This window comes from Nicotiana tabacum, chromosome 19, assembly GCF_000715075.1.
Source record: "Nicotiana tabacum cultivar K326 chromosome 19, ASM71507v2, whole genome shotgun sequence".
Taxonomy (NCBI): domain Eukaryota; kingdom Viridiplantae; phylum Streptophyta; class Magnoliopsida; order Solanales; family Solanaceae; genus Nicotiana; species Nicotiana tabacum.
The window spans coordinates 107,151,498-107,176,523 of record NC_134098.1 but is presented as its reverse complement, the minus strand read 5'-3'; the positions used below and the strand labels follow the sequence as shown (position 1 = coordinate 107,176,523).

Below are 25,026 nucleotides of genomic sequence, written 5' to 3'. Positions count from 1 at the left end.
CACCTTTAACTCCTTCAGTGCTTGGACGCACGCAGGGGTCCATTAGAGGTCGTTCTCCTTTTTTAGTACGCCGAAGAACTTGTGGCACCTATCGTAGGATCGCGAGATGAACCTTGATAGAGCGGCGATACGGCCGATTAGTTTCTAGACCTGCTTTTTGGTGGTCAAGTGCTCTAGTATACCCTCGATGGCCTTGATTTGGTCGGGATTGACCTCGATACCCTGCTGCGACACTAGGAAACCCAAGAATTTCCTTGAGGCCACACCAAATGCACATTTCTCAAGGTTCAGTTTCATGCCGTATTAACTGAGTATACCGAAGACTTCTCTTAAATGGTCGATGTGATCTTTTTTCTTTTTGGACTTGACCAGCATGTCATCGATGTATACCTCCATCGTTTTTCCGAATTGTTATTTGAACATCTTCGTCACGAGCTGTTAATAAGTTGCCCCCGTATTTTTCAATCTGAAAGGCATGACCCTATAGCAGTACCTCCCCTGGTGGGTGATGAAGGTGGCCTTTTCCTGGTCCTCTTCCTCTATAAGGATCTGGTTGTAGCCCAAGTAAGATCCAAGAAACTCAGCAACTCATGCCCGGTTGTCGCATCGATAAGCTGGTCGATATGAGGTAGTGGAAATGAATCTTGGGGAAAGCTTTGTTCAGGTCGGTGAAATCTACGCACATCCGCCACTTGCCGTTCTTATTTTTCACCATGACCACATTGGCGACCCATTGGGGGTACTTCGACTCTCTGACGGAGCCATCTTCTAATAAGGTTTTCACTTCTTCGCGCATTGCGTCATTGATTGCGGAATTGAACTTACGTCAAACCTTCATTACCTAGGGGGTAGAGTGGATCGACGTTTAATCTTTGTGTGGCGATCTCCTTTGGGATACCTGGCATATCTGCATGGCTAAAAGCAAACAAGTCCGCGTTAGTAATTAGAAATTTGCGAAACTTACCCGATTCTTGGAGTTTGCAACCGATGTAAACTTTCTTGATGTGGTCGTTGTCATCTAGCTGAACGGGGTCGAGGTCCTCTATGGTCGATCCTGCGGCCTCGGCCACATCGGGGTCTCTGATGACGTCCTCGATGCCGTCGCCTACCGACCTTGACCCTGTTGATTGCTATGATCCCTTCTCTTTATCTCTTATTTGTTGGGTGGTCGTGCAATCTAGGGCGATGCAGTAGCACTCTTGGGATGTGTGTTGTTCTCCGCGTATGTTGAATATGCCCCATGGAGTTGGGAATTTGATGACTTGGTACAAGCTGGAGGGTGTAGCTCTCATGGAGTGTATCCACGGTCGCCCTATTATGGACTTGTATGCTGTGTCCTGGTCCATGATGTGAAATGTGGTCTCCAAAGTGACGCCACCCGCCAGGACGGGGAGTGTGATCTCGCTAGATGTTCGTTCAACTGCATTGTTAAAGCCTGTTAGTGTGATGCAGCGTGGTACTATCTTGTCCTTGATTTTCATTTGTGTGAGTACTCGGGGTTGGATAATACACGCGCCACTCCCGTCATCTACCATAATACGTCTTACGTTGGTATCTAAAATTCGTAAAGTAATAACAAAAGTGTGATAGTGAGGGAATGCCAAACCTTTGCTATCTGACTTAGTGAAGATGATACTTTCTTCGAGTTCATCATACCGTTCGTGGGTGATCGACTATTTGAGCTTTTGGGTCGTGGTGAACTTCACACTGTTGATGGAAGCATCGTCTTCACCACTGATGATCATGTGGATGGTGCGGGCTGGCGAGGGCGGCTTCAGCGGCCCTTGATGATGTTCGCGTCCCCTGGAAAAGTTGGTTCTTCCCCAATCGCTCAGCAATTCTTTGAGGTTTCCCTGTCGCAACATGTTTACGACCTCTTGTCTTAGGGCGATGCAATCTTCGATTTTATGTCCTCGATCTTGATGGAACTCCCAGAGGGCGTCTGATTTTCTGGTTTTAGGGTCTGACCTCATTTTCTGCAGCCATTTTACCTTTGGTCCGAGCTTCTCCAAGGCGTAGACGATCTCTGTAGGTGACACGCAAAATTTGTGAGCGGATAGTAAAGGGGGCATACCTCTTTCATTCCGGTGAGTCCCTGTTCTTGATCGGGGCAGGCCTTCTTAATGGTGAGGTGAGGAGACATCGGTAGTTCTGGCATATGGGAGATATGTTGTTCCCGGTTTGGCTGTGAGGCCGCTGGATCTCTCCTGATATCACTTCTCCGATCTTTTCTGGATTTTGCTTGTACTGAGGTTAGATGATGAGTCGGCCCATTGAGGCCTTCTTCGTTTGCTTGAACTTCGGCACAATATGCATTATGTATTTCATCCCAAGTTGTTGGGGGGTATTTCATAAGCCGACTTAATAATTTTCTTGTCACTCTTGAACCATTTCTGTTCAACCCGTTTTGAAAAGCGGCTACCGCTATTCCTTTTGATACATTGGGCAAAGTCATTCTCACTCGGTTGAAACGGGCAAGGAAGTCCCTTAGTCCTTCTCCCCGGGGACTGTTTGACAGCAAAGATATCATTCACTCTTGCCTCGGCCTTCTTGGCCCTGGCATGGGCCGTCATGAACTTATCGGCCATTTTCTCGAAGGTCTCGATGGAACGAGCTAGCAGTTGCGAGTACCATGTTAATGCCCCTCCCGTGAGGGTTTCGCCAAATTTCTTCAGTAGAATGGAGGATACTTGTTCTTTGGCTAGGTCATTACCTTTCATAGCGGTGGTGTAGTGGGTCATATGATCCTCGGGGTCGGTCGTGCCATCGTATATTTTCAGGTAAGGCGGCATTTTGAAAGTCTTCGGTATGCAATGTGGGGCAGCACTATCACTGTACGGTTGCTCGACGAACCGACCGACATCTCTCTTCGGCAATAACTTAGGAGCGCCCGGTATTTTATCGACCATTTCTTGGTGTTCTCTCATTTGATCCCGAAGAGCCTTGTTCTCATTTTCCATTTCCTCCATCCTTTTCAGAATGGTTGTGAGAGCGTTATCGCCTGCATTATTAACAATATTGTGAGTGATACCTGACGTCGCGGGTAGGAGTGGAGGTTGATCATGTTGCTCGGTCACTGGTAGTGTAGCACAGGTTCTCGCATTTGCTGCAGTCGCATCCTAAACAGGTTTATAGAGTACGTCGGTCAGTGTATCAGTCAGCCAGGCCTCAAGAAGTTTCTTTATTGCTGGCGACATCTCCTCTCTATGGATATGGAGGCTATCTTGCCAAGGGATTTTGTGATGCTGCAGTGGGGAGGGGTGACCCACCTTGCCTAGGGGAGGCATTGGGCGTTGTGTCCTCGTCCACTGCTTCAGAGCTTTCGTGGATGATGTCCATGAGGTTGGTTGGGAGGTCACTCATTATTCTCGTTCTTTCTTCTCTGTTACCTGCCATGTTAGATCTGTGCATGCAGAGAGAGAGAAAAAAGGTTCTTCTTTTCTTTCTTTCTTTTTTTTTTTCACGCCAGCCACCAGTGCCAGTAGTAGATCTAGAAGAAACTTAAAGACTTAGTTAGAAAATCCCCACAGACGGTGCCAAATTATTTGAACAAAAAATATAATCTCCGGTTAAACTATTAAATTTGCGTAGTACGAGGCTAAATCTAACTAAAGATAATAACTCTAAATATTAAGCACAAAAACGTATAGTAGACCGGGACAGATTTCGTATATGGTTGGTGACAATAAATGTAAGATACTCTTAAAGCAAGAACATTTAGGGTGATAAAACTAACAATAAATGTCAATAAATGACATTTAAGTAAATAAAGAGAATGATTCACCCAATAATGGATGGGTAAGATGAATATTTTGCCTCACAATGATGAATGACAGATAGATCTAAGATTCGCATGAACAATCCTCGGATCTGATGGAAAGATATGGAATAATATATGAACAAGAATATTTGTTAAAAGGTAATCTTTGTGTTTTTGCAAGAGAGAGAGTCTTCTTCTCAAAAGTGTTCTTATCAGAATCAATATTACATTCCCCTATCATTGTCTCTTCTTTCTATATATATAGGGTCTTTTTCCTAGGAAACCCTAATGTCGTTACAAGTCTTATCATCAATAGTCAATCTCGACCTCGACCCTTGTTGACATCTTGACTTCGATTTCCGTCGATATCTTGACCATGACTCATGTTGGCACCTCGGTCATTGACCTTGATGCGTCTTGGGCGAGCTCGACCGATAACTTTCTTTAATGCCATATTACGCTAAATATTCTTAAGATAGATTTTGGCCTATACAGTAACGAGAGTATCCAAGAAAGACACACTTAATAGATTTTGGTTGGAGTTTGTCATTACAAGGACTGTGATCATGAATAAAATAGGTACATCCAAAATACTCTCAAAGGTAAATGATAGGGATTTTGACCAGGAAAGAGAATTGAGTGAGGACTTTGATATTGCAATATGGTAGAGGGATCTTTATTGATCAGATAACAAGCAGTGAGAACAACATCTACCCAAAAGCGAAGAGGAACATGATAGTGTATAAGTAAAGTACGAGCAGTTTCAATAAGATGCCTATTTTTACGTTCGGCGATGCCATTCTGTTGAGGAGTATATGCACAAGAAGTCTGATGAGTAATCCCTTGAGATGACATGAATTTGGAAAATGAAGATGATAAATACTCCTTGGCATTGTCACTATGTAATACCTTTATTGAAACACAATATTGATTATTTATCTCAGTGCAAAAGTTTTGAAAGATAGGAGAATAATTCAGAATGATTTTTTATTAAAAATACCCATGTGCAGCGAGAAAAGTCATTAATAAAGGTAAAAAAATATTGAAATCCAAACTTGAAACAACACGACTAGGACCCCATACATCTGAGTGAACAATGTCAAACATAGACGAGGCCCTATTATTGACTCTTTTGGGAAACAAAGTGCGAGTATGTTTCCCAAGTTGACAAGACTCACATTCAAAAGGAGACAACGTGGAAAGACTAGGAATTATTACCTGTAGCTTTGCAAGACTCGAGTAGCCTAAACGACTGTGGAGAAAATCAACTGAGGCAACAAAAATGAAGTCAACCGGCGGTTGGGATTTAGACATGTGATATAGTCCCTGTGACTCATATCCTGCTCCAATCGTCTTTCTCGCACTCTGGTCCTATACAATAACAAAGTTAGCCATAAATTTGACAAAACAACTGAGGTTTTTGGTTAATTTGCTAATAGAAATTATATTGAATGGGCATTCGGGAGAAAATAAGACCGAGTTTAAAGAAATAGAGGGAAGAAGTTGCACTTCTCCTATTCCTTTTACTACAGTTCATGAACCATTAGCAAGGATAACTGCAGGGAGGTTTGAGGAATAAACAAGGTTTGAGAAAAGATTTTGGTTACCAGAAATATGATTAGATGCACCAGAATTCAATATCCATGAGCAAGTGGGTGAAGACCTGGTCAGACAAGCAAAGGAATTACCCATTTGTGAGGTGCCAAATGAAAGTGATTGTTGTTTGGCCGTTTGATACTGCAAGTAATCACTATAATCCACTCTAGACAGAGTAATAGAATCAGCCTGTCGACTATCTGTATCTCCACGAGCCTGAACCATGTGGGATGTACTGCGATTGTCAGTACGTGATGGTCGACCATGCAGTTTACAACATGTTTGTCGAGTATGGCCTAGCTTGTTGCAATAGTTGCAGTAGGATCTAGAGCTTTTACCTTTCCCCCTCTGTGAGACATTTAGTTCCTGTGAGTTTTCATTTTACACAGCTAACACAGATGTCTCAAGTTTAGTAGCATCAAGTGTTTCTGAGCCAACATGTAATGATCGGGCAGACACTTCAACTAAGGAAGGAACTGTAGAACTCGCCAAGATTTGATCCCTTACAAGACTAAGATCAGATCGAAGTCCTTTCAGTGCCAAAACCATAAAGAACTTACCCCTTTGTTGCTCTTGTGTGGTGACACTTGCAGATAGTGGCATGAGAGAGTCAAATTGATCTTTTAAGGTATCTATTTGTCCTATATAACTCGCCATATCTTGATTATTTTGCTGTAGTTGGACTAAATCTGATACAACTTTGTATTTACGTTGTATATCGTTCGTATACAAAGTCTTAGCTTTTGTCCAAACTTTATAGCAACTCTTACAAGATTGAAATAGGTTGAGTAATTTAGGATCTAAGGAATTCCATAAAAGATTGCACAATTGTACATCAATTCTATTCCACTTAGTCCTCTCAGTAGTAATAATATCACTAACAGTTTTTATAAAATGTTCTTCATATCCCTGACCCATAAATCACATTTCAACTAAGGAAGACCATGATATGTAAATATTATTGCCTTGTAATCTGACAATTATAATAGTGAAAGAATTCGAAATTGAAGAAAAGAATGGTTTGATGTCGCCTGTCTGCGAAGAACCATCTTGCTCCGACATTTTGAGATTTTAATTCCGGAAAGGTCAAATGTGTAAAAAATAATATGTTGCAAATAACTTCCACTAGAATCTAGAATAAACCAAAATAATGGCTTAATGTTGAGGAAAAACAGAAATCCATAGTGAACTCTTTGAAAAAGCAATAAAGAAGTGGGACAAAATAACCCACTAGTGTAAGAGAAAGGCAATAAAAGTGGGACTTGAAATAGCTTTAAGGAAAAGCTTATCAGAAACCCAATTACTCTGTTCCTCTCTCAAAATACAAGACCCAACAACTCTTCTTCCTATCTCATTACAACTTCAACAACAACAATAAGAAGCAAAAGTAGAGAAATTTCTTACGTGTTCTAAAAATGGCAAGATTGGTTGCATTCTTTTCTCTTTGTTTACTCTTTGCTTCTTTGGCAGCTGCTACTTCCCCTTTCCTTGTTAAGGATAAATGTTATTGTGACACTTGCCGCTGTGGCTTTGAGACTGAAGCTACCAAGTATCTCGCTGGATACAAGATTAAAATTGAGTGCAAACACAAAGATGAAATTTTGGTGGCAGATAAATATGATTACAGTGCCTATTCTTTCTGAACTCAAGTGTTTTCTTATGGAAACAAGACATGGCTGGGAAAGGAGACTACTAATGGAGTCGAGGTCAGAGGGTAACAAGATTTGATCCGGAGTAGTGACTGCCGAAAAAAGCAACCGAAAAAGTATGAGTCTCTACCGAGATCGTAGAGGCTCTGATACCATGTGAATAATGTAAGTGTATTTCACTTCATAATTAAAATGATAGATTACATCGAGAATATATACACAAAAGCTAGACACATAAGTCAACAATGCATCCTTGAGATCATGCCTTTTACCTACAATATTTGACTATCTATCCGACATACAATCTAATATTTGAAATACTCTCCGACAATATCTAACAGTCCTAAATTTGGAGATGCCTCTTTGATAAGCCTGAATGACTCGACAAAATCATCCCCAAGCTGGTTAGGATCTGGAATTATTCCCTCATCAACTGCTACTGCAAATGTTAACTTCTTGGCACAACTACACGCATGAACAGAGGCGTATGTAGCCCTATAACATCGTGTTTAATTGAACCCATAATTTTCGACACGGAGTAAAAATTTATATGTAAAAAATTACTACAATCACAATAAATTATAGTTATGAACCCATAACTTTAAGGATATAATGAATTCAGTAGTAAAAACTTTAAAGGTTGAACCCATAGAGTTTAAACCCTGGATCCGGCCGTCTCTACGCATGAATCATTAGCCCTTACAATATGCAGCATTTGGATTTAGCGATTCTGACATGAGTAGGCTCTTCTTTTATTATTTTTAAATATGGAACGAAGAGTGTCCAAATATAATGATATGAGTGCACAAGGTTCATAAACCTGATCTCAACTAGTTTGTGATAGATGAGACATAATTAATTGATGGTTGACTGAAGAAACTTACAGTTGGATGTCTAATCACATGTTGGGGCAAGGAATGTCAATGGATGGCCTGACCAAGAAATTTGAGATTGTATTTCGTCCTTTAAGTACACACTTAATTACACACTTTGCAATTTGAAGTGGGTGCTCTACTGGTGTGTTGGAAACACAAATTTCCAGCCCCTTCGTGCAACCGTCTCTTTTGAGAGTGACGTTCAGAGTGCAGGATCATTGTATAATAAACTACCAGACTAATGGGAAGTTTCAATCTTGAACATCTTCAAATCACTAACACAAACTTATAGCAGTAGTCCTAACCACATTATAAGTAGACTATAGTGTAAGCTCAAAAACTCTGTAACTTCATAGTGCAAACTTCAAAGACTTTCTTGCAAGTCCTAGCATATACTTTCCTTGACCCACTTAAAATCCAAGTTCACTTTCGTATTACATTTCCTAGCTAGACCATTATTATTATTTTTTTTGGGTGGTTAAAAGACCATGTTTTACTTGCACGTAATTAATTTTATGAAGAGCAAAGTTTTCCTTTTTGTCATCTAATTAGTGGTCGCAAAATAGTTACAAGAAAACAGTTATTCACACATATTATCCATTAAAATATAGGTTGGATAATGAACTTTTAAAAAATGGATCAAATATGGATAAGAACCATATTATCCGCTTAGAAAATGAAAAACTAATGAATAATTAATGGATATATAACTAATGAGTTTAACCTTTACATTAGTAAATACTCAAATTGGGCGTTCATCAAGTTTGGGAGATTAGGAATTCAAAGTGATCATATTTAAAGTCATATATTATCCACCGGTTAACCTGTTTTTTTATCCGTATTAAAAAAAGGTTGGGTCGGATAATTTATCCATTTTTACATTACCCATTTTTCGACCTACCCATATCTGATCCGACCCACCCGTTTGCCACCCCTGCCTCTAATGCATTGTTGTTCCCTGTGAGTTTCAATCAACTTAGGTTGCCTGTGGGAAAAAGAAGATCGTATGAAATTCCAATGGAACAACAACCTGAGAAATCTCTAATTCATGAGAATTGCATGTTGTAACAGCCAAAGGAGTTGAAAGAAACATCTTATTACTGGATAGGTATAAATGTCGCTATCTGCACAAGAATCGGATTCACACATAAAGTTTCACTTACATTTGTTCAATATAGTGCAGGCATAAACATTGACTATGGCTCGTTTGCCTGTGTTTCTTTGTTTCCTACTACTAGCGCTCGTAGGATCTTCCTCGGCTGCGCCATCCTGTCCAACTGTTAAAACGCAGCTAGCACCTTGTCACTCGTATGTCGAAGGTAATCTAAAGGCTGATCCATCGGAAGCTTGTTGTTCAGGTTTAAAGGACATACTTGAGCTTGTAAAAACCAAAGAAGATGGAGTTGCTCTCTGCAACTGTATAAAAACAACAGTGATTGATGATCACGATATTCCCTCTCGCATTGCTGAACTCCCCAAGAAATGTGGCCTTCCTTATACTATCCCTCCCATAGATAAGAACTTCGACTGTAACAAGTAAATCCAAATATTTCAGCCATTTTTCGCAGAATGCTTGCTTGATCTGCTTATAGCTTAACTTTTTGTTCTTTACATGCAGAATTTCTTTGAACTGAAGGGATAGCGCGCGCACAAGGAAGCTGCCTGAACCACTATAGAATTATGAATAAACCATACAAGTTGATATCATTAATTATGTATGAAACAATATTTAAAATGTATTATGTATCTGCAAGCCAGATACACTGTGAAATTCAATTTTTTGCAGACAATTGAATGTTGATGATATTTGATCAATGCTTGGTCTTTTGATAGTTTAGCTCCAGATATCGCTGATAAGTGACTTAAGATCAAATTTTAAGATGTTGCTGACTATCATATGGGGTTTAAAATCAGATAAAGTCGGATTATAACACAGCAACAGATTAATTTTTACTGAGGCGGCAAGAAAAAGGTCCGATCATTAATTGTTTGTACTGTTAAAGCTAGAGGTACAAAAAGCCAACCAAATTAGAAGCACGCTGTGACAGAACCTGGTTCCCCACTTCTCTTATACAAGAAGTACAAACTATACCATATTCTTGGCCTGATTGAATAGACTCCCAACAAAAAAGTCGAAAACTGAATCCAGATTAAGGCTCAGTTAGTTTATCAATCACAACTCTTGAAATGTGGAGAATTATCAGCATTGCATGATGCTTGTGTGTTAACGGGAAAGAAATTCAGGCAACAAATTCTTTCCTCACATAATATAAGTTATTACACCCAAATAAGAAAACCGCACTCATCAGTATCTATGGTTAAAAAAAAAAATGGTGAAGATATTCTATACTCTGATCATTCTCTTGCTAGTTTTAGCAGCACCAGCAATGACCAAGCCTTCTTGTAACATTGTTTCAAAAAGGCTAGTACCATGTTATTCATACATTAAAGGGAAATCATTCCATCAAGCCATCAAATAGGTGCTGCAGAGGACTGAATGATATAGCTGATATGGTGAAAAATGGCGAGGAGGGTCCTATAGCTGTTTGCTTGTGCATAAAGGGGGCAATTTTACATGTTCGTTATGATCCCACGCGCATCACACTTGCTTCACAACAATGTCATACACGGTTATTGTTAAAACTTGATTTAAGCGCAAATCGTTGAGGATTTTATATGAGTTTATGGTGAGGTACGGAAGCTTCTAGGTTTTCTCTCTTTTCATTTACACAGAATGAATAATCTGTCTCTTACAAATGTAGCTTTCTCTATCTAGGAATAGGCCGGCCCACTAATACACTACAGAATAAAACAAATACAAGGTGGGCTTCTGGGCCCAATGGTAAAAGAAAGAAAAGGTAGCCCAAGTGGCTAATAGCCCAGGTGGCTAAGTAATAGCATTTTCTTGTATCTCAACACCCCCCGACAAGTTGGAGGGTGAGATAACCCCCAACTTGTGAATATGCAGATGATGAACAGCTCCTCCCAAAGGTTTAGTGAACATATCAGCAAGCTGATTGGCACTGGAAGTGTGAAGCAGCTGAATCAGACGGTCATTCAACTTGGTGCGAACAAAATAACAATCCAATTCAATGTGTTTGGTGCGATCATGGAAGACAGGATTCTTAGCAATGTGGATGGCAACCTGGTTATCACAAAACAGACTAACAGGAGAAGAAAAAATAACACCAAAATCAGAAAGAAGCCTACAAACCCAAGTGATTTCAGCAGTGGCCTTACTCATAGACCTGTATTCAGCTTCTGCAGATGACAAGGAGACCACAGATTGCTTCTTGGACTTCTAGCCGACTAGACATCCTCCTAATAAAATGCAAAACCCACTGATGGATTTTCTACTGTCCGGGTAAGATCCCCAATCACTATCACAATATACACTGAGAGAGAGATCAGGAGAATTATTATAGAAGATCCCAAAATCAAGAGTACCCTTGAGATACCTGAGCAAACGTAAAGCAGCCTGCATATGAGGACGGCAAGGCCTCTGCATAAACTAATTTAAATGTTGCACTGCAAAGCAAATGTCAGGTTTTGTATGGGTTAAGAAATTGAGTTTACCCACTAAGCACCTATAAGTCTCAGGATTGGGCAGGGGATCACCATGATCAGCCTGCAGCTTGTCATGCATCTCAAGGGGGGATATCACTGAAGAACAATCATAGGAGTGAAACTCTTTGAGCAGATCATGCACAAACTTTTTCTGATGCAACAACACCCCACCCTCAGAATACAACACTTCAATACCCAGAAAATAGTTAAGATGGCCTAAATCCTTAATTTTAAACTGATCATGGAGGAAGGTTTTCACAGCGGCAATCTCACAAAGATCTGTCCCAGTGATGATGATATCATCAACATATACCATTAAGAGTACCAAGGCATCACCAGAACCCTTAGTAAAAAGTGAATAGTCATTGAAGGAGTGCTCATAGCCTCTAGAGGACAAATATTGAGACAACTTGGCATACCATTGCCTTGAAGCTTATCTCAATCCATACAAAGATTTTTTTAGTTTACAGACCAAAGGGGTGGAAATAGGAGTAGGAGATACAGTAGATAATTAAAGATCGGGTGGAAGCTTCATAAAAACTTCTTCATCTAAGTCCCCATACAAGAAAGTATTATTAACATCTAGTTGGAATAGTGGCCAATTTCTTTTAACAGCTACAACAATTAAAGTTTTAACAGTAGATATTTTAACTACAAGTGAGAATGTTTCATGGAAGTCTATGCCTTCAACTTGTATATCACCCCTTACCACAAACCTAGCTTTATATCGTTCTATACTCCCATCAGTTTTGTACTTAATTTTGTATACCCATTTGCAGCCAATTGGCTTCTTGCCCTTGGGTAACTCAACTTTGTCCCAAGTACCATTAGTCTTCAATGCCTCAAACTCTTTCCTCATAGCATTCTGTCACTCAGGGAAAGCTGCTGCCTGAGAATAAGTAGTAGGCTCAAATGCATAATGCTCACTAGAAGTAGACATAACAGTTTAATTGGTAGGCCTGGAGCTAGGATTAGGTAGAGTGCAGACATAATTTTGCAGATAAGAAGGAGGATTGTGAGGCCTAGATGATCTCCTTAACGGGGGGAATTCAGATTCATGGAAAGAAAGAGGGAGATTAGAGGAAGCAGAAGAGGTGTTCAGAGATATTTCAGAATCAGAAGAAGCAGGATTATATGGATGAGGAGAAACAGCAGATGCAACTTATGGAGCAGGGTAAAAGAAATCATGGAACAATGAAGAATTCTTCTTAACAGAGTGATCAAAACATGCAGAAAATGGCAAATGTGACATAGTAGGGGAAGTAGATCCAGACTGAACAAAAGCGAAAACATGTTCATGAAATATAACATCTCTAGAGACAAAAAAGACTTTATTTTGTAAATCATATAGCTTATAGTCTTTCTTCCCAAAAGGATAATCAATAAACACACAAGGAATGGCACTAGGCTGCAGTTTGTCCCTATGAGTGTTTGGGACAGTAGAGTAACATAAGCAGCCAAAAGATCTAAGATTTGAGTATGTGGGGAGTTTGTTATATAAGATCTCATAGGGACTCTTGTCCTTTAATACACTAGAAGAGAACTTATTTATCAAATAGGTGGCTGCGAGTATGCAGTCTCCCCAAAATCTAAGAGGAAGACCAGATTGAAAAAGAAGATCTCTAGCAGTTTCCAAGAGATATCTGTGTTTCCTTACCATAACTCCATTTTGTTATGGAGTGTGAGGACATGTTGTCTGATGCAATATCCCTTTCTCAGAAAAGAATTTTGATCCAAGAATGCTGGATCCCAGCTCTAAGGTATTATCGCTCCTTACATGTTGGACTTTAAATTGGAATTGAGTTTCAGTCATGGCAATGAAGGCTTTTAAGAGGACAAAAGCATTACTTTTGGCTCCCATTAGGTGGGTCTAAGTGGCTCTTGAAAAACCATCAACAATGGTCATAAAGTATTTAGAGCCAGTATATATAGGAGAGTGATATGGACCCCAGGTGTCAATTTGGATCAACTGAAAAGGCTTTGTGGATTGTATACTACTATCAGGAAATGGGAATCTTGTTTGTCTGGCTAGTGGACATATTGGGTAAGAAAAGGACTGTTTGGGAGATAACTGTGAACCAAGCATAGAGATGTGTTTCATTCTAGAAAAAGAAATATGCCTAATTCTATAATGCCAAACCACATCCATTTTATTGATATTATTCAGAATTGCATAAGTATTTACATGTGCATCAGCGTCAGCAACATTTACATTCTTTGCATTTTCTTGTATCTCAGGGAAAACACCGACATGGGGAGTAACACTAGAAGAGTAACTGGATGTGGTACTGGGAGAAGAAACATGAGGAAGTAAAAACTTTGTAGAGGTTATGGTCCAGTTTACCAAGAACCAGAGGCATCTTCAGAGAAGGGGCCTGTATAGCACAAAGAGTTCTGGTAAACAGAACAATCCCATTGTATTGTTCTAACAGCTTATGAACTGAAATAAGATTGTATTGTAAAGAAGGAACATAAAGAACATGATGAATTGTAAAATTTGGAAACAAAGTCAAAGATCCTACTAAATGAACTTTGAATTTGTAACCATTTGGTAGAGAAACTAGACAACGTATAGGTAGTGTTTGCAAATTAAAAAGTAAACCCTTATGAGAAGTCATGTGATCAGAAGCCCCAGAGTCTATTATCCAAATAAAACTATCAACTTGTGAAAGCATGCATGACTTGAGCAGAATACTTTCTGATAACAGCTTACCAGCAAAGTTAGCAGAAGCCATTAGAGTAGGAGTAGAGGAGGAATCAGCACACACATGGGGTTGTTGTAGTAGCATCATCAGCTGAGAGAATTGATCTTGTGTCAAACTAGGAATCATTGAAGCATTACCAAACTTAGATGACTTGACAGAATCAGGAACCATATTAGAATTCTCATTAGCAGGAGGACAAGGAGAGTTCACTTCAACATGAGCTGCAGTTTCCTACTGCCAGGCCCTTTTTGTGAACTTAAAATTTGAAGGATACCCATGTAGTTTGTAGCACTTGTCAATGGTGTGACTTGGTTTCTTACAATATTTGCATGTAAGGGATCTTTGAGCATCAAAATTAGCTCTGGAAGGAAAGCCTTGTTTAGACACCCCAGCATTGAAAGAGGCAGATGTAAGGAGAAACTGAGGAGAGGTAGAGACCTACCTTTACTTCTCATCTGACAACAATATACTATAGACATTGCTCACAGATGGAAAAGGCTTAATCATGAATTTATTCCTTCTAGTTTGCACATATACATCATTGAGACCCATCAAAAATTGATACATCTTTTGAACATCATCATCTTTCTGGTAATCAGATTTGAAACCACAGTTGCTACAGGACCTGACTCTACTTATTGACAAGGCATCAATTTCATCCCACAATTGCTTGATTTTGTTGAAATATGAAGCAATATCAAGTGACCCTTGTGAGATGTGAGCTAGTTCTTTCTTAAGCTCAAATACCCTTGCAGCATCTGCTTGACCATATCTTTCCTCCAACTCACTCCAAATATCTTTGGCAAGTTCAGAGTACTCAACACTACGAGCAATATCTTTGGACAAGGAGCTGGTTAACCAAGAGACGACTAAATCATTACACCTCTGCCACTGTCTCGCCAAGGGAGAAATGTCAGGAGGCTTAACTAAAGATCCATTAATGAAATTCAGTTTATTTCTAACAGACAAAGACACAAGGATGGTTCATCTCCAACTCCCATACCCAGTACCATCAAAAGGTACAGAAACTAATGAAGACCCTAAAACATCAGACAGGTGCACATAAAAGGGATGACATGGATGCGTATAATCATCTTCATGAAAAACAGAACGAGAAGTAGTAGAACGAGCAGTTGGTAACGCATATGTAGAATCATCATCATTCGGCATTTTGTACACAATTAATCAGAAGAAATACACACAATCAAACAATGAGAAGAGATAACTAGGGGTACCAAATTTCCTTCGCGACCGGAAGGAATAACAGCCTTGAAAAAAAATAGTGACAAGGACAAGCGAATCCTAACTGAATGTGCAATTGCAGAAACCACCAAATCCTAGGTTGAGGAAGACGTCTCAGAAAATACCAAATAGGTTCGATCAATTTACCAGAAACATTCAAGTGCTAGTAGAAAAGCACTAATTTTCATCGTCAACACTGAAAAATCTCGCCGGAAAATCTCAGAAATGCGAAGAAACGGCGGAACCTCAAAACTCCGATGAAAATGTGTGAGGGTAACATTAGACGAGAGACAATTACCCGATCCATCTAGATCTTGGCTCTGATACCATGTTAAAACTTGATTTAAGTGAAAATCGTTGAGGATTTTATCTGCGTTTATGGTGAGGTTAGATAGAAAGAGACGGAAGCTTTTAGATTTTCTCTTTTTATTTACACAGAATGAATAATTTATCTCTTACACATGTAGCTTTCTCTATCTATATAATGGGAATGGGTCGGCCCACTAATACATTACAAAATAAAATAAATACAAGGTGGGCTTCTGGGCCCAATGGTAAAAGAAAGAAAAGGTAGCCCAAGTGGCTAAGTAATAGCATGTTCTTGTATCTCAACGCTGCTTCCTATGATTACCACTCTTTGCCTAATTTTTACTACTCATTTATAGTAAGGATGAAGGGAGCCATGGCGTAACTGATAAAGTTGTTGTCATGTGACCAGGATAGTGACAGTGAAAATTGTTTTACAGAATATTGTGGTTTTTATCCTGTTATAGTAGGTGCAGAACTAAAACCTGAACTGGGAAGGAGAAAGAAAGGAAGGACTATCTATTCGATTGATTTACTTTTCATTAACCTGTCTGCTGTCTTGTTCACATACTGGTTTTTACATTTGGTGACGGATTAATGCCTATATATCAAATGTAACAAGTAAATACAAATATTTCAGCCAATTTTTTACGGAATGCTTTACTTGATCTTCTAGCCTAGCTTCTTTTTGCCCTACATGCAGGATTCCTTTGAGTTGAAGGGATAGCGATCAAGTAAGCTGCCTAAACTACTATAGATTTTGAACGAACCATACAAGTTAATATCATATGTATGAAACGATGTTTTAAACGTATTATGTATCTGCAAGCAAGATTCACTGTAAAATTCAAATGTTTGTAGACCTTTGGATGTTGGTGCTATTTATCAATTCCTCGGATATTATTAGTTTAGCTCCAGATGTCAGTGATAGGAGACTCATGATCAAATTATACGATAGTGTTAAGAGTCATATGGGGTTAATAATCCAACATAAATCAAAGTCAAGAACAAAAACTGTCATGATAAAATATGAACTGACAATTCCCAGATCTTGTTACTTTGTTAAGGGCAATATTCACGGAATTTCAACTTTGATTCCTTAATTCCATGCTTCTCAACTGAAAAGCATGTATGGCAATGCACTTCGACAGACAAACTAAAACCATCTTCTTTGTAAAGTAGATTGGTATTGACCATATAATTGGAGCAGAACTTGAATGTAGTAGTCTAAGAAGCTAAGTTCCACAACTGGCTCGATTCTTCTTCAGCCAAATACGATAAAGTAAAATTTGCACAATGAACAATAGCATACGAGGAAATCCATGTTTTTTCTTTGCCAGTTTCAAAACGAGGAGATGGTAAAGATCATTGCTATTTTGCCTAATCTGAAGACTGGAAATGTTCTAGCATATGACAAACATCTTATAGATCACAAAATCTAGATATTGGAACATTATGGGGAGTTGGATTGATCAGACTATAACACTGCAATAGATTAACTTTTATTGAGGAGGCAAGAAAAAGGCTATAACATTACTTGTTGGTATATATTGTTACAGCTAGAGGAAACTAAAATGATCTTACAAAAGCCAACCAAATTGAAACAGCTAAAGAAACTCATTGAATGCTTTTCTAAATCTAAACATTTAAGGCAAGTTTCAAAGTTTCAAGGAACTGACAGTCGACAGACATCTTTGCGATTAAATTCTACCTAAATAATTAGTATTTGACTGTGAACTGCTAAGATGATGAAACGAAAGGAAGAAGTTCACTACAGTATACGACAATATACTCCTTCCCCACAAGAAATTGTACTGGTACCATTGTGCAATTTGTTAGCTATACACTGAATTCTTGAATAAGCCTCATCAAGAAGACCAGAGGAGTAGTTTTGTTGGATAAAGTATTCTCTATTTCGATATTTATAGACTTGAAAAAATAAAAACACAATATTTGATTCCAAGTCTATAAATATTGTAATCTCTTGGAAAGTATTAAAGGCAGAGAGAAGTTCATTCCCATTAGAGTGTTAGCATTGTCTAACTTAGAATGTTTAATTTTTTTCTGGAAGTAAACAATCTTTTCATCTTTGCAAAGCGAATTCAAGATTTGGAATTAGTAGGATATATAACCTCTGCTTCTCTTTATAAAAATCCTACCATTTCCTTGATAATGCAAGAAGTCATATAAAAGTGTCTTTGTTTTCTTGTTCTTACACCCCGGAAATTAAGAATGTGTAGAGTATGATGGCAACAAATTAGAAGTATGCTGTGACAGAACCAGGTTCCTCACTTCTCTTATACAAGAAGTACAAAATATAGCATATTCTTAGCCTAATTGAATGCACTCCCAACCCAAAAAAAGATCACAATCTTTAAATGTGTAGGAGTATCAGCATTTCATGATACTTGTGTGCTAACCGCCCAAGAAATTAAGGCAACAAACCCTTGGCTCACATAATATATCTACAATACTCTTTAGTTTGTCATTTGCACAATCACCAAATACAAAAACTACAGTCACTATCAGCGGAAAAAGAAACAATGGTGAAGCTGATCTATACTCTGATCATTCTCTTGCTAGTTCTAGCACCACCAGCAACGGCCGAGCCTTCATATATCATTGTCTCGAAAAGGCTAGTACCTTGTTATTCGTACATTGAAGGGAAATATCATTCAATCAAGCCATCAAATAGGTGCTGCAGAGGACTGAATGACATAGCTGATATGGTGAAAAATGGAGAGAAAGATCGTATAGCTGTTTGCAAGTGTATAAAGAGAGCACTTTTACATATTACTTATGAACCTTCTCTTATCGCTATTGCTTCACAACAGTGTCAAACGCGGTTATCTCTGCCTCCCATTGGCCATAACACCAATTGTTCTTAGATATACACTGAAAAGGGGCTGATATAGTATGAGGGCAGTGGATATATTTGATCTATATACTATGATTGACGATATTATATACTATAATTTAAAAAAAGTGAATCTTTAATTTATACTAAGTAATGGTTGTAGTAGTACTTCGCATTACACTTGCTTGATGCTTCACTGCAAGAATGATCATTTATCCAAGACAGTTTAAGGAAAATGGGAAAATCCTAGTAAGATTGTGCTTGATTTTCGTCATGCTAAATAATTTTACACATGTTTACCCGAAAAATCGGATATAGTTGAATTTATAAGTAGTTCTAAGGATATGTGATATAGCTTGACATAAATCGAACGTAGAAGTGGAAATGTTTAGATTCTTGGCTATAAAAACGGGAGATAAATTATTGAACAAGAAGAGTGAGTATGCTAAGTAAAATAAGCTCAAGAGATTTATTCTTCAATAAGAGAAGTAGTCTTTTCTTACAATGTGTGAACATTTCTTGTGCTTACAAGGATTTTCCCTTTTATAGTAGAGAGATCTTACTTTATTTATAACAAAAAATATATAGTGGAGAATCCATGATGAATTGTCTCTTCCTCGATTCCCGCCAAGATTCTCTCCCCTAGTGCGGTTGCAACGGCTCTTGTCTGCGAGCTCGATACTGGCTCGAACTCGGTATTGGGTCAAGCCCTCGGCCTTGGTTCGAGTTCGACATTCGGGGTGAGTGTCAATCGGTTTGTGCGTCTCCGACAACCTTCACGTTTCCTTGCGGTTCGATTTGGTCATGGGCTCGATAATGATACCGAGGCGATTTCTTGATCGGTCTTGGAGCTCAAAGCTTGTTTGTACTATCTTCGGAACTAATCTCGAAGTCTCACTTCGGTCGCTTACCATTCGAATTCGATCAAACGTACGAAGGCCGAAATCTATTTCAACCATATACAGATAGTCTCCTCGTTTCTCAGGAAGAATGTGGTGAGAAGCGATATGATTTTCAACGGCTCGATCGGGTTATAAGCTGACGTTTTCACTGGGCTCGATCATGACGTACATGATAGATGTCCCGTCGATTTAGTCTTTCAAGATATTTAATGCATGTCAGATGGTGGTCGGCCACCGCTGATACTGAACCGCCACGGTATAAACCTATAAATAACCCTTCCATTTATCATTTACCACTCTTACATCTTCAATCTTTCAAATTTTCTTACTCTTTCTGCCTCTATTTCGCCGCTTGTAGAGCCACCTTCACCAGCGTTTGGCACCATCAACCTTTTATCTTCCTTTGCTTTTATTTTTCTTATATCAATGGCAAAAACTTCAAAAACCGTACCTCAGAAGGAAAAAGCTTCCTCTTCACGGCAGTCTGGCGACAAGGCGCCGGTGGAGCCACCTCCCCACGAGTATGTTCCTGGACCGTGTACTCTAAAGATTGATTTTAAGGTTGAAAATCCTTCGTCGGTTCTAGGTCGATGTGAGCATGTGTCGATGTACATGTGCTCGATAACAGAGGGCCATCTCGAGGCTGTGAGAAAATACTGCAACTGGGGTCCCGAGGTTGTGTTGCAAATTCCCTCTTCCGAAGAGAGCATCATCACTAATGTGGAGGGGGTTTTAAGTGTTTATACTTACCCCTTCACGTTGGGTCCCGTCGACCCAGTGATCATTGATTTTTGCAAAAGATATCAGGTCACCCTCGGTCAAATTCATCCTTCTCTATGGCGCATAGTAATCTTACTTCGCTTCTTCTCCAACAAGGCCGGGGGGATGGATTTCACCCTAAATCACCTCATACGATTGTATCCTCCTCAAATCTTTCGAGGACTAATCAGGCTCGAGCATCGGGCATCGAAAGCTTTAATGTCGAGCATCGACGAAGACAAGGATTGGGGTTGGATGGGCCATTATATTCGGGTGAGGACCCGTGACATTATCCCGGAAGAGAAGATGTCGTTCCCCGAGGAATGAAATTTCGACCGTAAGTAATTTTTATAAGGTGTTGTTTTTCGTATATTTCTCTGATTCTATCTGATATATCCCTCTAATATACAGCTGCCCCTTGGATGCCACAAGCGGTACCCGACCTCGAGGATTGGGTTCAGAAGTTAGTCTCGACTTCCTCTTATGCCGAACGCGCTTGGCGTGATTTAGCGAAAGGTAGGTGGGAGGCCAAGAATCACGGTAAGGGTCACTTCTCATGTTTTTCGAAATATTTTTTATGCTCCATTCGTTACTGACTTCCTTTCTTGCAGGCGTAACCAAGGATGCCGTTTTGAGGCCTTCGAGTGGTGAGGAAGGAACCAAGTCCCCGGTCCCGAAATCGGGGAAAGATAAAAAGTGAAAAGCTGTCTCTTGGTTAGAGGACCTCAAGCCCAAAACTTGAAGGGTGAGGAGGAAGGAAATCGCTATTTCGATGGACTCGGTCCAACGACTGAGAGAAGAAGAAGAAGAAGAAGAAGAAGAAGAAGAAGAAGAAGAAGAAGATGCTTTAGCTTTGGTGGTCCGATCTGCACAAGTTATTGAGGTCGCCAAACCTTCTGAGCCGATGATGTCTATACCGGTCGGGGCCGGTTTCGATACCCCGAGTCTCGATCAAAGCGTCCCGAGTGATTCTCTCCGGACCATGATAGTGGGTCATTTGCCTTCTCCTTCGACCTTTTCTGAGGAGGCGTTAAAGGAAGCTCGAGAATTGAAGACCCCCGATATGGGCGGAGGCTCTAGTGTAGGGGATCCTTTTCGGGATTGCTTTGCTGGAGTCGATGATGCCTCCGATATTAGTGACGCCTCTCTTCTTCTAGAAGAGGCCCAACGTTTCATTTCTCGGGTAATGATTTTACTGCGCTTGGTTTCTTTGTTCTTTTCTAAACCTGACTTGTGTTTTTCCCTTCTGTGTAGGCCATTAGCAAGTTTCGAGCCGACCTCAGCCAGTGTGAGGTCGATCTTCAGAAGGTCTCGGGGGAGAGAGATGCTCTGCGGCTTCTTTGCGGCCAAAAGGACGAGGTTATAAAGGACCTCCAAGCAGATTTGGCTAAGGCTCGTGAAGAAGAGGCCAAACTAGATAAGCAGGTGAGCCTCGTTCTGCTAGAGTATGGGTTTGACCCAACTGTGAAAGCTAACCCTTTGTTTTCTCAGCTGCAGCAAAAGGTTAAAAAGATCGGGTTGCTTTGGGAAGAAGTCGATCAAATCAAGGCCAAATGTGATCGGTGGAAGTAGACTATCGACCGCCTGGCTGCAGAAAAAGAAACTATCTTGGCCAAATTATCATCGGCCGATGTTCAGCGTCGAAGCATCAAACAAAAAGGTTCGGCTCAGGCCAAGAGGATCGAGGAGCTTGAAACAAGGCTTGCTGAGGGCAAGGCGGAGATTGAGTTATCGAAAGTCATGGCGGACAAGTCTATTGCTGTGTATCGGGCCGATGCCGAGGCTACTCAAATGGAGGCAAGAGAGACAGCGGATACTGCCGACACTCGAGCACATTGGGTTGCCGAACTTGCTAAGTGTCGATCTCGGAGGGAGACCCTCGAGGAGATACACGCTCGAGGTTTCGATCTTGCTGAAGAGATAAAAAGGGCCAAAGAACTCAAAGCTGATGCTGAAGCCTTGGCTTCTGATGGCGACGACGATGATGATGATGATGGTAACAAGAGTGGGTCCGATAACGGGGGCCCGGTGGAGAAGAGACCGCTCTCGATGATAACCCAGAAGCTTAGCCCTTAGATTCTAGGTTGCATTTATTCATGTAAACAATCTTTGTATATTTATACAAATATCTTTTCTTTTACTAGCTTGCTTCTGCTTTCTTTCCTTGTAGAGATTTTATTCATGCCTTGCGAATGTTTTCATAAGGATTTAGGCGATTTCATCGAATTCGGCCTTCGTAGCCTTTATGGCCGAGTGAGTGTTTGCTCGAACTCGAAATAAAAGTAGCCCTCAAGCATAGTAGTCGAGTGAACATTTCAAACTCGAAGTAAAGTAGCCTGTAGGCGTAATGGTCGAGTGGGTGCTTGCTCGAACGCAAAATGAAAGTGGCTCGTAGGCTTAGCAGTCGAGTGGGTGCTTGCTCGAACTCGAAATAAAAGTGGCCCGTAGGCTTAGCAGTTGAGTGAATGATTCGAACTCGAACTTAAAGTATCGTAGCCTATAGGCTTTTTATGATCGAGTGAGTGATTGCTCGAACTCGAAATAATTGAGTAAGTGATTGCTTCGAACTCGAACTCGAAGTATCTTAGCCCGTAGGCCTTTTATGATCGAGTGAGTGATTGCTCGAACTTGAAGTAAGATAGCCCTTAGGCTTTAATAATTGAGTGAGAGATTGTTTCGAACTCGAACTCAAAGTATCTTAGCCCGTAGGCTTTTTATCATCGAGTGAATGATTGCTCGAACTCGAAGTAAGATAGCCCTTAGGCTTTAATAATTGAGTTAGTGATTGTTTCGAACTCGAACTCGAAGTATCTTCGCCCGTAGGCTTTTTATGATCGAGTGAGTGATTGCTCGAACTCGAAGTAAGATAGCCCTTAGGCTTTAATAATTGAGTGAGTGATTGTTTCGAACTCGAACTCAAAGTATCTTAGCTCGTAGACTTTTTATGATCGAGTGAGTGATTGCTCGAACTCAAAGTAAGATAGCCCTTAGGCTTTAATAATTGAGTGAGTGATTGTTTCGAACTCGAACTCAAAGTATCTTAGCCCATAGGCTTTTTATGATCTAGTGAGTGATTGCTCGAATTCGAAGTAAGATAGCCCTTAGGCTTTAATAATTGAGTGATTGATTGTTTCGAACTCAAACTCAAAGTATCCTAGCCCGTAGGTTTTTTATGATCGAGTGAGTGATTGATCGAACTCGAAGTAAGATAGTCCTTAGGCTTTAATAATTGAGTGAGTGATTGTTTCAAACTCGAACTCAAAGTATCTTAGCCCGTAGGCTTTTTATAACCGCTTATATCAAAAATTCTTTTTATGGTGGTTGGCCTTTAAGCCTGTTTGAATCATGAAGCAGGAAGATATTTTCAAAGTGTGAGATATCTGAAAAAAGAAGAAGTTCTCCTTTATAAGTCATTATACATGTGTTTGTATTTTGTGCTAGAGTTCGAGCAAAAATAAGTGGTCATGGTTCGTTTTGACCATTTGGCCCTTACACTTTTCTTTATCGAGACCCTGTTTGACATGAATTTGATATGAAACAACTTTCTTGTGCCGAACTTGATTTGTTCGATTGGTAGCCCCCCAGTATTCGAGGTTGATTACGAAGGAGCCTCAGATACTATTGATTTGTCCTCGGGTAACACATAGTTGTTGCCTCGTTAAAAACCTTTCCGGAAAAATCCATTTGGGATAAAAGCCGAATTAAGGGGGAAAAAAGTACAACGCGTGCTTTGAAACCAGAGGTCTTGATGTTTTTTGTCGAATTCCTGCAATGAGTTAGTGTCGAATATATGTATATAGACGATAGAGAAGAGAAAATCATACCTTAACAATAATGTCGTTTGAGAAGCGATATGTTCCAATAGTGTTGACGGTGACCTTCCTTAGGACTAAGTCCCCGGTCTTGAAATGGCGGAGGTTGGTTCTTCTGTTGTAGTACCTTTCGATTCGTTATTTTTGTGCAGCCATTCGAACCAGTACCGCTTCTCATTTTTCATCTAATAATTCGAGGCTAGTATTCATTGCCTCGTAGTTCGATTCTTCTGATGTATGTCAGAACCTTGCGCTTGGTTCTCCTACTTCGACCGGAATTAAAGCTTTGGAGCCATACACTAAGTAAAATGGAGTCGCTCTTGTACTGGATTTAGATGTTATCTAATATGCCCAAAGGACTTCGGGCAAAATTTCTCTCCACTTTCCTTTGGCTTCGTTCAATCGTTTCTTTATGTTTTGGATGATAATCTTGTTCGTTGATTTGGCCTGTCTGTTCCCACTAGGATGATATGGTGTTGACAGTATCCTTTTTATTTTATGATCTTCGAGAAATTTTGTCACTTTACCGCCGATAAATTGCTTACCATTGTCACATGTTATTTCTGCTGGTATACCAAATCTACACACTATGTGATCCCAGATGAAATCTATAACCTCTTTCTCTCTTACTTTTTCGAACGCATGTGCTTCAACCCATTTAGAGAAATAGTCAGTCATAAACAAAATGAATTTAGCTTTACCTGGGGCCGATGGTAGGCAAACCCTTTGACATTTATCGCATTTACGAACGAACTCCTTAGTGTCCTTTTCCATGCTATCCCAGTAGTATCCTGCTCTGATGATTTTGTGAATTAGTGGTTCGGCGCCGGAGTGGTTTTCACAGGTGCCTTCATGGACCTCTCGTAAAACATAATCGGTGTCCCCTGGTCCCAAGCATACTGCTAGTGGTCCGTCGAATGTCCTTCTGTACAATGTTTCATCTTCAACCAACGTGAATCGAGCAGCCTTGGTTCGTAGAACCCTCGATTCTTTAGA

General features: G+C 40.0%; 2 protein-coding genes and 1 long non-coding RNA gene across 3 annotated transcripts; 2 read left to right on the top strand and 1 right to left on the bottom strand.

The window, feature by feature from the left end:
- Positions 1–9,078: 9,078 nt before the first annotated feature.
- Positions 9,079–9,514, top strand: LOC107761924 (non-specific lipid-transfer protein-like). The gene is made up of 2 exons (XM_016580221.2): positions 9,079–9,416; positions 9,499–9,514. Exons 1-2 carry the CDS (start codon positions 9,079–9,081, stop codon positions 9,512–9,514), a joined length of 354 nt encoding a protein of 117 aa, XP_016435707.1.
- Positions 9,515–10,571: 1,057 nt separating this feature from the next.
- On the bottom strand, positions 10,572–15,926 carry LOC107761941 (uncharacterized). The gene is made up of 2 exons (XR_012702892.1): positions 14,161–15,926; positions 10,572–13,822 (listed from the first exon to the last, which is right to left on the bottom strand). It is a non-coding gene; the product is annotated as an uncharacterized LOC107761941 (long non-coding RNA).
- A 2,317-nt stretch (positions 15,927–18,243) lies between these two features.
- Positions 18,244–18,588, top strand: LOC107761908 (non-specific lipid-transfer protein-like). Its single transcript, XM_016580203.1, has one exon. It carries the CDS (start codon positions 18,244–18,246, stop codon positions 18,586–18,588), a length of 345 nt encoding a protein of 114 aa, XP_016435689.1.
- The last annotated feature ends 6,438 nt before the right edge of the window (positions 18,589–25,026 follow it).